This window comes from Zeugodacus cucurbitae, chromosome 2, assembly GCF_028554725.1.
Source record: "Zeugodacus cucurbitae isolate PBARC_wt_2022May chromosome 2, idZeuCucr1.2, whole genome shotgun sequence".
NCBI classification, from domain to species: Eukaryota; Metazoa; Arthropoda; class Insecta; order Diptera; family Tephritidae; genus Zeugodacus; species Zeugodacus cucurbitae.
In genome coordinates this window covers 62386110-62403148 of record NC_071667.1, presented here as the reverse complement: position 1 = coordinate 62403148, position 17039 = coordinate 62386110, and the positions used below count along the sequence as shown (strand labels likewise).

At 34.7% G+C, this 17039-nt stretch overlaps 1 protein-coding gene across 1 annotated transcript in view; it reads right to left on the bottom strand.

The window, feature by feature from the left end:
• The window catches only part of LOC105213882 (DNA polymerase alpha subunit B), a 96638-nt gene that overhangs the window by 7057 nt on the left and 72542 nt on the right, over positions 1-17039 (bottom strand). Inside the window, exon 3 of the mRNA XM_011186982.3 lies at positions 6164-6240. Coding sequence (XP_011185284.2) covers positions 6164-6240 — 77 coding nt within the window. The remainder of the gene's footprint in view (positions 1-6163; positions 6241-17039) is intronic.

Sequence of the window (17039 nt, the reverse complement as noted above, 5' to 3'; positions counted from 1 at the left end):
TGCTAGAGCTAAGAGGAGACTATGTTATGAAATAAATTGTGATTTTTCTAATATTTTCATTAATGTTTTGTAGGCGAAGTACTTATCGGACCGCCCTCGTCAGTATGTATATGTACAGACATGAATAGGGATGACGTATGCGATTGCGCTGGTTTTTGTGTGGCAGAAGAAATGTCTGCCTTGGTATAAATAAGCCAAACAGAACTAAATTGGCACATGAAATGACAGCGACACGGCATAAGGCAAGCGAAGGAAAAATTAGGAAATCGACAAACGCCGGTGACCGCACTCATCACCCCACACGAGCGTATGCATCAAGTCAACGCCATCATCGCCAGCTCATTCAGTCAGTCATTGAGTCAGCTGGCCTGCCGATCTGTCCGTCCGTCCATCCATTTGTCCGCAAGTCCGGTAAACTAGGCAATGCTTTGCACAAATGCCGCTTGCCAGTAACGCGAATGGCCATTCGACGAACTCTTTTTCGCAATCCAATGTATTCGATGCAAAATTAAATAACAACAAAAACAATACACAGTCAAAGCTAAAAATGCATAGCCAACGAGTAAGCGTAAAAGGAGCCGAGAAATAAAGAAACTCTAACGTAACTATGACCTGTAGCAAAATGCCAGAAGCATAACCAAATGTTAGACGCCGCTGCCATGCCGCCTTACACACACACTCATACACACGCCGGGATGCATATGCATGAGTTTACAAGCTTAGGAGCTCCAGTGTGCGGGTAAGTAGGTAGACGGTAGGTGCGGGTTTGCGGAATGAGAAGCGCCAAACGTCAAGCGCCGCACGATGCATCACATTATGCAGAATGCAAAAATCATATAAAACATTATAGCCTTATGTGCCGAACGCGGCTGAGCGCGCGCGTCAAGATGTGGTTGGCCGCTTGGCGTAATCTGCTGGATGGTGATGGCGATCTGTGCTACACCACGGAGGCAGCGTCAGCGTAATCTTTCGCAATTCCCAGAAGCGTGAGTTGCGACTTGGACAGCGAAAAATAAAATTGAAAAATAGTGAAACAGCGAAAAATAATACAAAAAAATATGAAAAACGAAAACTCGAAAATACGAATTTGTTCAGGGAAAGGCACTTATTTTTATTTTATATTTTATTACCGATAAAGCGTAATATGCTGAAATAGTAACCTACTTTAAAGAACTGATATCTTTCAAAATTTTTCATTACATGGTATACCACGGCTAACTGGCTGAAAATAATTATTCGATTTCTTTTTGCAGAGTTTCCGATTTAATTAATTTTAAATATGAACTTTTTAACTCAAAAATCTCCTTATATCCTTTGTTTGTAGCACCATAAGCAAATATATATAAATAAAGGTGTTTTCAAAAGGGCCGCTAGAAAAGTAGACCGATAGGCACAGCGAACAACGCCATTCTTCCGTTCTTTTGACATTTTTCTTCAATTGTCAGAGTTGTTCGACATCTGAGAGTTGTTTTTATTGGGGCCTGCTACACCTTCAACATTTATCGTGATATTTGAATCGCGATCTTTATTAAATATTGATGGATTGCGGGTAAATACTTCGCGACTGCTAGACGTTCAATATATATTACGTCAATATTTATACGATGCTAGTTGTGTTTTCACAAGAAAAAATATTTAAAAAATGTATATGTTTATTTTTTGTACACTTTTTTATAGAATGCCGGAAGAAAACCGAATAAAATCATGTTTGGCTCTTGTTTTTGCTCCCACAGTAATTCATTATATGCATCCAATATTTGGACATTATCAAAAAAACCTTTGGCAGATGAGTAGCATAGCTCTGGCATAGATTCAACTGTAATTATTATAATTCATTTTATTGGAATATAGTTGATTTTAAAATTTTGGCACTATTGTCATTCACCAATTCAATATTTATCACGCGATCCGCGATCCATTATCTTGATTTCAAAATATTTAAATATTTTGTGATTTGAGGATCGTGATCCATCAATATTGCATGCTAAACGTTCAAGAAATATCGCGATACAGGAAATATCACGATAAATACTGAACGTGGGCTATATGATATGTTATGTTATATTATATATAAATGTTTAGAATCTCGATTTGTATAGATTTCGTATTGTCTATCTATCCAGCTCTGACAGATAGCTGTTACCGGAGTATAAATTTATATCCTTCCTCTCACTGCGAAAAAATTGAACACTTGATTATATCATGTATATATATATATACTATCTTGATACTAATATTTATATGAATTAAGAAGTGTCATTGGAACCATCCTAAGATTACCGGTTCGAAGTTATTTAAGGTGTTAGGCCTCAGATTTTCAAAAATTCAATATCTTTTTTCTTGCATAAATTACACTTTAGGACCCTACCAATATTGTTCAATTGGTTGAATAGTGAAAAAATTTGTTTCTCTGTCCAATCTGATGTAGTGTCGAGTAGCAATTCGGATGGAAATATGCGATTCCGAAGATTGGCCCAGTAGACGACGTTTTGTATGAAAATATCAAAATTAGGCAGTCAAATACATTATTAATTTGAAATCATTTTGAAGCTTGAACTATACGAGGGCTGCTATATATTTTTCTGGTCTAGGCAACACTTAGTGTTGACAGGTGAAATCTCACATTTCCATTGGAAAGTTTGACATTTTTTAGCATAACATCACTCAGAACGTTTTGTCATTTAATCGTGAATTGTTTTATTTACAGGGAATTAAAAAATTCATCTCGGCCAAAAAATGGAATTAACTCGTGAACATTTTCGTGCGTTCATTTTTCTCAACTTTCGACGTGGATTATCGCGACAAGAGTGCATCGATGAACTAAAATCTTTGTATGGCTATGAAGCACCATCCTATAGCACTGTGAAAAACTGGTACAACGAATTCAAACGTGGCCGACGCTCGCTCTAAGACGAATTTCGCGAAGGTCGTCCAAAAACAGCCGTTGTGCCAGAAAACATCGATGCCGTACGTGAACTGATAATGCAAGACCGTCATGTAACATACCTTCAGATAGAGGCATGCCTATGCATTTCTCCCACCAGCATACATTCGATATTGCATTAAACACCTGGCCGTAAAAAAGGTTTGTTCTCGTTGGATCCCGCACAATTTGACAATCGCTCAAAAAAGGCTCAAAAAAAGTGCTTCGAATATTGGTTTGAGCGCATGCAAAAGTGTATAAATCTTGATGGAGAATATTTTGAAAAACAATAAAAACCATTTTAGTTGATAAATATTCCTATTTTCATTATTAGGCCAGAAATATATATAGCAGCCCTCGTATATATCATTTATATATATAATAAATGACATACTAATTATTTTAATTGAAAAATTAGAATTCTAGAATTTTTCAATGTTTTAATTAACTTCACATACTGAAGACAAAACTCTTTGATTGTCGCTGGACAAATTATGCTCTACAAAATACTCAGAAAACTGTTTGCTTTGCATGTTTCTGTCAAAATTATATGATTTATACATAGTTTTGCAGTTATTTTATAAATAATATATTTGTTTTATTTTCACAATGATAACTTGCTAAAACAAGTCTTCTCTTAATACAAAATATTATAGTAATATTAATGGAATAAAAAAATTACATTTGTAATTTGCATTTTCAAGATACCAATTCTAACAAGTCCGTTCGTTCACACACTCATACTGTTTGATTTTTAAATTTGCTCTATTTTTACTTCATGGCAGGGTATATGGTTATGCATGAAATTTGTATCAACGAAATCACTCATACACGCTTATGAATGAACATGCAGATTTATGTATGCATTCATTGATTTATGAAATATTGCGAATGCTCTCTGCAATTGCATATTTTTCATGATAACCCGAGGTGTTTGATGTCGATATTGAAGTTCGATTTCATATTTGTAATGCTGATGCGGTTACAAAGGTGAGTGCAGAACAAGATTTATTGTAAAGTCAAATGAAAAACTATATCTATGCCTATGAGCAAAGGTAGGTGAAGACTGGAAAATATATTTAAAAAAAAAAATTACGTAAGATTATCAATTGAAAAATAAAGGGCATTGAAGGGTTAAAACAGCCTTGTATAAAAGTTGGGGAAACGGCTCACAAATTTAAAATACACTGGAATATAATAGCCAATGTTTTAAAATAATCAAATCCAAGCAAAACTTATAATGGATCCATATTATTTCGATGATATATATAGAGTATATTGAACATTATAGCAAGATTTCCGTCGTACTATGCATGCATGAACATACAAATTCCAGTTCTCAATTCAATGAATGATTTCTACGCAACATCAATTAAAATTCAGTTTAGAGCACCAATAGCGGAAGTGAGGTACTTTCTTTTGGAATGTCTTGAAAGTTTTCTATTTATAAAAAAATTATTGTATAAAAATATATATTTATATATGCCATTGGATTTTATACCTCACTATCAACCAGATGCTTACTTTATGTTAGTGAGTTTTCTTCATCTCTGGCTGACCATCCTTTAGTTTCCACTTGTAATTGGCATTTTTATTCATAAATCTATATCCTCTGGACACTCGCTTATTAAGATTTACTATTATGGTTTGTTTTTGTTTACTTTTGCATATTTATTTGTGGTTACACATACATATCTGCATACTTATATGTTGCATTAAGGTGGCTCAGTTTATTATAAAAGAAATGCCAACCAATTGATATCGAAATAATCAACTGCAGGAAGTAGAAGTTTTAAAAACAATACTCATCAACCGAGAGTAGATATCTTTCTATTAGTATAACGAACCTTAATGTTATACGTAAAACTGTGCACCCATTAGTGGCGGATCCAGGAAAATTTTTTGGGGAGGGGGTTTACGAAAAGTTTTATTACTCAACGTATTTTTAATATAGCAGTTCCCTCGCGAAAATTCAGTTATTATAGGACACGTTTTTTTTTTTTTTTGTAATTTTCCTAAAGTACGAATTTGACGCTAAAAAAGCTCGAGAAATATTTTATTTTTATGAAAGGGTTCTTGCGGGGGTGAAAATGTGGAAACAGCGAACTTCAGGCAAGCATTTTCGGAATGCTCTCGAAGTTTTAGAAACAGTGAACAAAGCGTCTTTTGGGAATGTTTTCAAGATTTTACGCATATTGGCGTTATTGCCTGTTTCAATAGCATCACCGGAAAGAAGTTTTTCAAGTTTAAACAGAATTAAAACCTATTTACGAAATACGACAGGTCAAAATAGGCTTAATGGTCTAGCATCAATGAATTTTCACAGGCATATTGATTTGTCAGTTGACGAAATACTAGAAGAATTCTTTCAAAAACCAAGGAAAATATAACATGAAATGTGAGAGCCCGTGTAATCCTCAATTAATCACTGAGCTTCAGCGATACTGCTTGTACAAATGTAGAGAAAGTTCGAATTATATGAATAATAACAAAAATCTTGTAACTTATTATTATTGCTTATAATTTGATGTGATTTTTTTGATCAATAATCCATTCCAAACCCATATCAACAAACATATATTTTTCTCTGAGTTTAGGGGGTGTTTTAACACCAAAAACAAGACCCCCCGGTGGATCCGCCACTGGCACCCATTTACAGTCTTATCAACTTATAATGTAAATAATGTGCCATTTAAAAATAGAAAAAAGCTTTTCAGATGTCTTTTTCTCTACTTATAGAGCAAACCTAATATTTTCTTAACGCCCGTGTGAACCTTTTTTCTTTTCCGTTTATCAAAGCTTGCTGCTTAAAAAATATGTTTTCCTATTGATTCGTATCTATGAATATCCGACCTCTGAATATTAGGGCAGCAGATTCCCGAAACTATGATCTTTAACCAACACCATATTAGAAATGATATACAAAGATTCCATGGCAGAATATAATCATGTAACCGTTATTTTGGTCTAAGAATAGTAATTTTTTTATAATTTTGAATATAGCAAATTATAATAAGAAAAAAACTTAATACATTTTTAGGCCAAAGTTCTTGTCTTCTTTTTCTATAAAATTAAAACGATCCAGTCTAATAAAAAATACATATAGAACGTATTGCAAAAGAATCACTAAAATATTCGATATGGTATAAAAGCATGTTAACAACAACATTTACTACATATGAACATATGTATGTATGTATATTTATTCAATAGTTATGCTTTATAGCATTGCTTACTTACATGGGCGAATAGCTAGCTGGACTGAAGAGTAGTGCATCACCGTGGCGAGCAGGTGTTCTTGCCAAAGCGTTTCTAGCCTGAAAGCATAATTCAAAGAGGAAACAATAACTTTAGAATATGATTTCAAATACAAATAAGAAGCAAGAACATACATAAATATATATTAGGTAGGTGTGTATTAGTAGTTGAGGATTAGCAAGAGGATATTCGCCATTTATTTGTATGCAGAAAAAACTCTGAAATGTGCAGAATTGCAGCTGCTGCAGAATATGTTAAAGAAAGGTGCTTATTTGTATAGAGTTAATAACATGTACATAAGTGTTGTCTTTTGATTATGGGTAATGCGCTAAAGGATCATTCGAAAGTTTTTTATATAGACTATATATTTTACAGCGCTAGGGTATCTCGCAAGTGGTATTATATAATATTTAAGTGGGAAATATTTTGTGACGACATCAAAAATTTATTATAAAAATGTCTGCCAAATTTTGAAACGATTGCGTCCATTTTTCCGACCAATTTAATATTTTTTATAAATTTGTCAGTACAATTACTAAATTAAGCTTTTAAAGTAATCACTGATTTTATTAGAAACGATTTCCACTTCTCTTAGGATTAATTGAACGGGTGTTGCTAGTCTTAAATAAGTAAATTATTTCTTATTAGTTTAGCGTTTAATCAACACACTCCTTAATTTACTGTTAAAACTACAGTAATAAATCATAATTCCAGATGTCGATACATAACGCACATGTTCGCCACTTAAACGCAGCGACACTCACAGCATTCGACGTACTCAAAGAGCTCGTGTAAATCTGCTAATGAAACCCAAAGGAAGCCATTAACTTTTAACAGCGCAAAATATCAATTGAAAATTGAATGAAATGGCCGAAACTGCATGTTGCCATAGACGTTGGCGCAGCACAAGTGTGTGAGATTGTCGCAGATTAAATTAAACATCAACTAGTGTGTGTTGTTGTAGTTACTACTTACAAACGGTCTGAGAATAAAATGCGAAATACCAAATAAATGCATAAATAACACAAATCCCAACAGCAGGTAAGCAAGCAACAAATAACTAACTAAGCAGCGCATGGTAAAAATAAAAAAATACGACAATAACAACAACATCAAACGAATCATAAACAAACACCAATATGGAGATCGATATGTTGCAGCAACATGACAGTGCACGGCGCAGCAACAAACGTGTGGGTAGTGTGGAAATACTAGCAGTAGTGGTGATTACTGTTGTTCGCGCACAAAATTTTACGGCGTTGCCGTTAAAATACGACTGAGCAAAATTAAAAAAAAGAAACTAGACTACAATGAAATAAAATTAAATAAGAAGCGTACAAACATATACATATACACAGAAAGTGGTATAAATGAGAGGTATGGCCCATAAAGGAGCGGACGCACTTGTTATTGCTGATACAAACACATTTATACACACACACACACACACACAATTACAGATGCATAGTTCATGCATATATTCACACAAATATACTATGCAGCTTGTGAGTAGCAGAAACCTGGATATTTTGCTTTTGTGGTTTTGTCTTCAGCTCTGATTGGCATCACCTGCCAGTGAGCTGCAGAGCAACGCAACAATTGTGGCAGCAGCTCGTGCAGGGTCTCTGCACCACAACACTTTGAGGTTACTTTACTGCAACTACTGTTGTTGCTTCCTGTATTGCGCGTTGTAAATATGTATGTACATATATGTATTTGTAGGCAGTCACTGCTGCTATAACTGTACGCACATACTGTTGCTGGTACATGTCGTGTTGTCCTAACATTTTGCTGCAATCGTTACAAATGTCATCGTCACTGTTCTGGTTCGCGACCAGCACAAATGCTTCTTGAAATGTTTTTAGGCTTTGTGAAAATTGTTAGATCGAAAGATATTTGCTCCCGCACATGGTTAAGTGACATATACATATAAATGTTAGTGTGTGTTGTTGTACGTATGTTTGCCCAGCAAACATTTTTTCAACACGTTAATCCGTTTTATATATTCTAGGCAAATTTGTGAAAAACTACATACTTACTAATATCAGAAATTTATGAACACACGAATACTTCGCACTGGAGCTGATCCCATTTAGTTCCTCAGTTATAGAGATATTTGTAATATATTTTATAGTCGATTTTGAGGTTATGGTTTCAAAGATGAGATGCTCTGTAAGAGATTCCTGACAAAGTTGCTTTATATGGATATAGTAAGCAGATTAATACGTCCTATAATAACTGGCTGGCAATCAAAATATCACCTTATGCTACCAAATTTATTAAATCATTGACGATATTTTTTGAGTTTCGGCTATCCTAGATTCTTTAGCATATAACTTTATCTGGATGAGTTTATCATTTTACTTCCTCAACTATAATATGTATGTTCATATATTGAGACTGTTCTGAAATCCAGAGATTATTCGGAAAAGAAAAAAACGATTAAATGTGGTTAGATTATATTCTACTAAGGGGACCCCCCTCCATTCTCGGTTTCAAAAATATTTTTTTTTTTATTTAATTCGAACCTATAACTATTCAAGAATGTTTAAAATTTCGAAAACTCTTGAAGATATATGACATAGCTAGTTGAACGTATGTAGGTTTTATACCAAAGAATTTGCTTCTCAAAACTTTAAATGCATTTTTCTCGAAACAGTGTTTTTACGACTGGCGCATGAGGTTACTCAAAACCTATTAACCCAATCGGTTCAAAATTTGAATACGTTATTCTATACATATATAGCTATGGTATGAACTAAGATAAATCAAATCGCTGAAGATCTTCTTTACGTTTCAACTTGATTTTTGGCTGTAAAAGGCGATTTTCAAATTTCCGGCATTTTGTTAATTTTTGTGAGAAATTAATAATGCTAGTTCATACCAGAGCCAAACATGTACTCTCTCTAACCCCATTGGAATTTTTGGTTTCAGATGTTCCAGTGAGTGGAAATCACATGCGCCGCCGAAAAGAAGGGCTTTTGTTTGATAACAAAAACAACAACAACAAAAAAGTATATACATTTTCTTCCTTCTTTTTTAAGTCTTCAAATAAATGAATGCAAAGTTACAACCCTAAAAAATAATTTATGTTCATTTACCAGCCCATTGAAAATCGTCAAAATTTGAAATCGAGAATGGAATGAATGGAATGGAGAAATTAAGGGTCCCCTTAAATTAATTCTTAACTAACAGAATATATATGGATTACAAGCGATAAACGTTGACCTCCAGTTCTATTGCAACGAAAAAACTCTAAGATTTTGGAAAACAATGAATAGAGTCGCTTTCCGTAGCCAATGCTAAATCTAGCCGAGTCCCACATCAACAAAGCTATAAATTAGACACTCAAACTTTATATTACTTTAGTATCCCAAGTATAATCCTAAAGAAACAAAATAATACTTCCGACTGTGGTTCACTTGGCAGCGATTTCCTTTGCGTAGCCTTGGTAGTGAGAATTGCATTAGAAAATGTAGGGTTAAATTTAATTACAACAAAGAAAGCAACAAATTCGAAGTGCCCACTGGACTACCAGCATATGTGCTTACCAACTTTACAACAACAACAACAACAATTGAAGGCAGTTAGTACAAGAAAAATGCACACACTTTTGCAACGGGCTACTGTTCCAACTTGCACTACACCAACCCAATAGAATTCCCAACACAACACAACACTTCATTTCCACCGTTTAACGATATGTGTAAATTCAGCGGAAACGCGCGCACACTCACAAACATACACAGGTATTCACGTTAGCAGTTGGAGGCCCCCGATGCTTTTTACGATGCAACATAACAACGCCTAACGCATTGTGTAGAAGAAGAAATTTACTTACAATCTAGATTTTTTATTTAATTTTATTTTCAGAATTTAAGAAATTTGTTTTACTTTTATCTAACGCTTAGTAATCTGGCAGGTAGTTAACAGCAACCGGCGACCGACGACGACGAACAGGTGGAATTTTAAACCCCAACTGCCTACATTTGCCAACACAAGGCAACGGTGTTTTTGTATGTGTGTGTGTTTGTGGTTATAGTTAGTGCATTCGTCGATACTATTGTAGTCATTTATATATATTTACTCGTTGGAAACGTAAACATAAAATGCGTTGCACACACCATGTCGACTATTGACTCCTTATCATTTGCTCTTTGTCAGTGCGTGGCACCACGAAATGTGGCAACAAAAAAAAAAAACGCATCCACTGTGGGAAATGCGCGGACGCTATTCGCAATTCACGATTGTCAATTATATTATTCACAGGCCTACACGCCTGATGATCATACATACATATGTACATATGTACATTCATAGTGGTGCCACACAAGGGTGTATCATAAATGAGGTGCAGCTCTGGAAAATATTTAGATAAGCCTGTGAATGAATCGATTTGTTGCCTTTGTGTATATTTGTATTTTATAAGTAATTGGCTAGAAAGTCAGCTGTTAAGGCTAGCATTAACGTCACATTGCCAACTCGGTAGCGGCTGCCGTATTAAGTGTTAAGTTAACATGTATGTAAATAGAAAATGTAAAAATTATACGCAACAGGTGCAAATAACTAGAGAGGAATTTCAATTCAGTTATTTTGTTTAGATAATCTATATGGCGTACAGGAAATTTGGGATATTCATAGCTAAAGAAGAATGTGTATATACAAATTATACGGAGAGAGTTCTAATGCCGAGGGTGATCATATGATTGTATACATTATGATAACGTTGCTACAGCGATATCGGTAAAACGTAAACCGTTATTAACTGAAATAAATCCGGAACAATGTACTTATATGTTTGATTTTGGAGTTCTTTCGTTCCTTCTTTTCTTTGAGCTTTCAGCTCTTGGATGCTGTATATAGTGACTCTTCACCTTCCTTGACGATCGTTAAGCCAAGCCGAGAGGACCCGAAAACGGTTACCACGGTGGATTATAGTAGAAATCCATGAAGTTGTATTGACTGCTGGCTAATTGAAAGTGCGCGTGATAGCTGAGACCTCCAGGTAATTCAAAAGATCGCGTGGATCCTACAGGAAATATTGGACATGATAAAGTTGTTGACGTTATGGATGCCGTGTTTGCTCATTCTGAATGACAAGTGCATCTTGAGACCACTTTACAACATTCGAAATGTTCTACGTTGATTTGTGATCGTCGACTGATACACAGTTGACACCAAGAGCAAGTAGAAACAACAGACTTCACCCGACGGATTTGACTCTAAGACTGCGAAAACTCTCCTATCGGTAGAAAAGATGATGACTACCTTTATCTGGGATTCATAAGTTGTAATCTACCACAGGGCTCTACTATGATAAACTATTAGGCCGATTCGACGTCTGATTTCAGAAAAGGTTACATCCCATGTGTTATTTCACCATGACACCTCTGCTGTCGCCAAATTGGTCGACGCCGACTACGAATTGTTGCATCACCCGTATGGTATAGATTTGGTTCCGTGTAACTTCTTTTTATTTAAAAACTAGAAAAATCACTCGATGTGCAGAATTTTGAGGCCAATGAGGAAGTTCGTCGCCTCGGAGACCTACTTTACAGTATTTCTGGAAGATCTTATTCCGACTTCGAGCTTAAAAAACAGCTTTAGACATTCTGGATCAAGTATATTAAATTAAAAGAAGATTATTATTATAGTTTCACTTTGGCAGGCTACTACGGAGACGGTTCCTCTTTACGTCGTTTGAACCATTTTCACTACTTCATAAAATAATTAAAGATATCAGAACTAATCGCTGAGTATTGTAGCTGTGAAGGAGCATAATAAATTCAATAAACTGCATATTAAATATTCTTCTGTTACTAAATCCGTCAGTTATTACAACATATTACAAATTACAAAAAAAAAACGATGTATATTTGTACATATATACAGATACTTGTGAGCACGCCAACTGGTTTCAATGTACAGCGATTTGGAAATTATTTCCGCAAATAACAAACAAAAATGCTAAAAAGAAAATAAATTGCCATTTCAAGTGTCACGATGTCCGTAGGGTCGCTGAACTTAGTTTTGTGACTAAAGAATTTGAAACGTTTCCTCTATTTTATACACTCCTGCATGCATGTTACTAAGCGTTAAGCATTGGATAAACAGTTATGTTGGTTATGGTGGGTGTGCAATGAAATATACGCTAACTGTTAACTTTACAGGGAGTATGGATTCGCGTATGAGTCAAATTGCAAATTTGAAAAAAAAACCGGCAAATGTGTTGTCATACATTTTGGTGTTGCCATTTAGGGCCTTAATATTATTTTCGTCTCGAACTGCTGGTGTGAACCTTGGTGGAGGTTAAGTATGGAATTGCGGTATAAATTATTGATATTTTGGAAATCTAAGACTCTTTATTCAACATTTCTATCAAATATATTTTTATCTGTTCAGAAACTCAATAGTAAATGCCATCAAGTGAGTGTATATACTATATCTCACGTATCTAAGCGAAATGGGCTAGTCATTTAGTACATATTAAAAATATTTGTAGACATTTAACAACAACAATGAAGTCTATAAGATGTACAGTTATGTTTGTAGCTGTACACAAATAAGTAGACGTGGTAAATAAGCCAAGCTTCTACCATACTGGACCCCACACTGCGTTTACACACTTTCCACGTCACGCACTTGACGTGGAGATTCGTAATTATGATGCCACCTTTATGATAAAACATAATACAACAACTCGTTATTTCATTGTTTTTTTGTAAAATCATAATGGTGGAACTGAAAAAAGGTCATTTCAAAGCAATTCTTCGCGCCTGATTATAATTACAGTTTTTCTTTATCGCATTTTCTCGTACACAATGCATCTCTGCCATTTCTATTTTCAGTTGGAAAAAAGTGAGTTTTCTTAAAAATCATTGTGTCGGAAAAGCTAGCGTACGAGGAGTTCATGCTTTTATTATGCGCTCAAGTGTAAAGTTCACATAATTAATTGGTCTACGTATGATACTTTAGTATCTTTCTCCATTAAGTACGAGTATTTGAAATGTTCCCTTCTTGCCGCATTCAAAGAATTTCTTTCTACAAAGTACTCGTAGTTAAATAAAGGTCAGAGGAGCGTAAATGTATTTGATTCATTGTCCAACAATTAACCATGAAATATGAAACTAGCTGAATTTTCTGCCTTGTTTTAGTTGGTTGCGCGCTTCGAATGTGAGTGTCAGTCAGTTTGGACTCTAATCTCATTGTTGTATTTAATATGGCTTTATCATAGTATTTGATCAAATTGTGGTATTGTTAAACATTTTTGAACTTTAGTCTGAAATTTACGTATTCAAAGCATGCTCAAAGCAATTGTGGGAAATAATTAATTGGACGTTGTAAACGAATTAAGTACTTTACTAACTTCTTGAAATTCAAAAAAACAAAAAATAAATACAAAATTGATATTTATATATATGAAAGAAATTATTTAGTATAATTATAATAAAAATATATATATTCCAAAGCGGAGGCTCCTCAGCTGTCAGTGATTAAGTCTCTCTTGAAAATCTAACAACTTTTCGAAAATATATGGTTTGTAAGTATACTACAGGTGACCGATACAAAGAGGACATTAGGGGAATATAGAGAAGATAATTCAAATAATTGAATTCTTATCTACAATCCAGGTAATATCGTCAATATCTTGGATATAAAAAATTAGTCAAAACAGACCAGTTTTCTTGTGCTAACTTTTTAGTTGGCTGTGTGGTCATGGATTCAAAGACAGCTTGTATTAAGGCAGTAGTCTGCATTAGACGCCAAAAAAAAGCGTTTTTCTTAGCAATTTTTTTTTGAAAGGGAAGGAAATGATTGCGGTAAACGGAATTTAAGACGATAGTGTACTATATTTAAGGCTTAAAAAACAATATTTATTATTAAAAAATATTGAAATTTTTTCAAAGTTGTAAGTATTTTTCTGGAGCGCCTGGAGTCTGCACTTGTAAATCGGTGCCGATGATGGAGGTCGTGTGATGCATCTGAAACAGTCGAACCAAATTTTTTTTTTAATTTTTATAAGTTTTTTTTCTTTATGAACTAAAAAATACCGAAGAAGTTATAAAATTCCAATTTTTTTTCGAAGTTTGAAAAAAATTTCACTTTTTTAAGAACTAAAATTGACTTTTAGTTGTAAAACAAGTAGTTTAAATAATAATTTTGTCCAACTTTTTTAGTTAAAATAGAAGATAATTTAATAGTGAAGCTAGATCACTTTGGTCTATTTTTCGATCGGAAATATATTCTTTTTGCTATCGCCGGCTCCGTTTTCTAACACTTGGGAAAATGAAAACTCGAGAAAACGCGATTTAAAGGTCTGCCTGAGCATTCGCACCTGCTCGACGCTCGGCCACTAAAACTGCTCTGGCTTCGAAAATATGTCGAATTATCCTCTGGAATTTTAAAGACATATTCTTGGATAGTTTTGGAAGAGATTTAAAACAAAACAAAAAAATTGATTTTTTGAAGCCTGTAAAGCAGACTACCGCCTAAATATGGATAACTAAATCATATTGACGACCTACTAGTTAATTATTTATGCTAACTTTGCATTATTTTCATGTTCACATTTAGTATATTTATGTTCATAGATATGTATTAATGGAAAAAAAGATTCTTTAGTTTTGTCTCTGATCATTTATAACTTGACTTTTTACAGGAAGCACTCTGACTATGTTTATGTGACTTCTTCCCACACACATACATACATGGAAACATCCATTATCCTCTAAACATACACATTTAGCGCTATAATCACAGCGTGACAGCGACGAGGAAATCACTAACTTACGAGTATTCTCGAGACTTTTAAGCTTAACTTTGTTTTTGTTTGTGTTTTCCTAACATCAATCGCGATGGCCTTATATAAAGAAACTGCCATATACTATGTATATATGAAGATATCAGCAAAGATTTATCAGACACAAAATATATACCAGAGACACGACTATGTAGGTGTGCATATAATATATACAGAATGCACTTCTAATGAAACGTAAAAACTCATAGATAAAGAGTAAATGAAGTGGAAAAAGTTTAACAAAGCGAACGGCATGTCCAATACAAACACACACAAACATAAGTGGATAGCAGCTGGAAGCAACATGGCATCATGGTGAGTGACTTTAGGTAAGCCAAACGATCCCCAGCAGCGGATTAGTGTTAGTGTTGTTTGCAGGCGCAGGCGCATCAGGCACTCCCTCTCCAATATACACTTATATGTATGTATGTATGTAAGTATGGTTTCTGCAATTTTCGCGTGGAGATTGTGGTGCCAGCGCGATTGTGTGGACCACATTCAGATGATCAACCGTTGAGATTAGAATCGTCGCTTGCGGTTGACGTCTAATACTCCCCAACCTTAACGCGGTTACATCTTTTGCTGTTGCTGCTGCTGCTGCTGCTGCATGCTGGTTGCAAAAGTCTTTCACGTTTACGTTGCGAGTGGATGTGTGCGCATGCAAACCGCCCCACTCCTTCTTCTGCTGTATGCTATGGTTGTTGTAGTTATTGTTGGCTATGTTCTTCTGACCAAAATGGCCTAATGCGTCTTATCTTAATATATGTTTTCAGTTGTTTTTGTTGTTTTAGAAGATGGTGAGGGCGCAGCATCTCACGAAATAGATTGCCATTCGCAACAAAAACAAAATAAATATTAACAAATACAGTTATAGGAACGAGTTCAGCACATACACATGTATTAAATATTAAATGGTTATTATATTCATAGTTATTTATTCATTGGTTTATAAACTGTTTTTCTCATTATTCTCTCATGCTCGTGAGTTTATAGCCAGCTACCAAATTAGCAAATTTAATATCATACTATAAATAAATTAGCCCAACAATTACTAACTAAATTAACTTTTGCCCGCAAATTTACTCATAATTACAGTATAATTGTTTGAAATAAAAAATATTCAGTAACACAATTTCTGTCCCGAGGCATATAAAGCTTCAGCTGACCAAATTTCGTGGACGAAATTTATTGAAGAACTAAAAGTTTTTATACTCTCGCAACAAAGTTGCAAAAAAGAGTATTATAGTTTTGTTCACATAACGGTTGTTTGTAATACCCAAAACTAAACGAGTTAGGTATAAGATTATATATACCAAAGTGATCAGGGTGAAGAGTGGAGTTCAAATCAGAATGTCTGTCTGTCCGTCCGCCTGTGCAAGCTGTAACTTGAGTAAAAATTAAGATATCTTGGCACTTATTTCTCGGCACCATAGGAAGGTTGCTTTCGAAAATGAGCAAAATCGGACCACTGCCACGCCCACAAATGGCGAAAACCGAAAACACATAAAGTGCCATAACTAAGCCATAAATAAAGCTATGGAAATAAAATTTGGTATGAAGGATCGCACAATGAAGGGGCATATTTGGATGTAATTCTTTTGGAAAGTGGGCGTTGCCCCGCCCCCAAATAGGTTTTTTGTACATATCTCGGAAACCAATAGAGCTATATAAACCAAACTTTCTGCAGTCTTTTTTTTTAGTCACTTCTTAATACAGTCCAAAAATGAAAGAAATCGGATAATAACCACGCCCACCTCCCATACAAAAGTTAGGTTGAAAATTACTAAAAGTGGGTTAACTCACTAACGAAAAAGGTCAGAAACGCTAAATTTCACATAAGAAATGGCAGATGGAAGCTGCACTCAGATTTTTTTAACAAAATAGAAAATGAGCTTGGCGTCGCCCACTTATGGGTCAAAAACCATATCTCAGGAACTACTCGACCGATTTCAATGAAACTTGGTTTGTAATAGTTTCCTTACATCGCAATGATATGTGGGGAAAATGGGCCAAATCCCACACAACCACGCCAACTTCCTATATAACAGAACTTTGAAG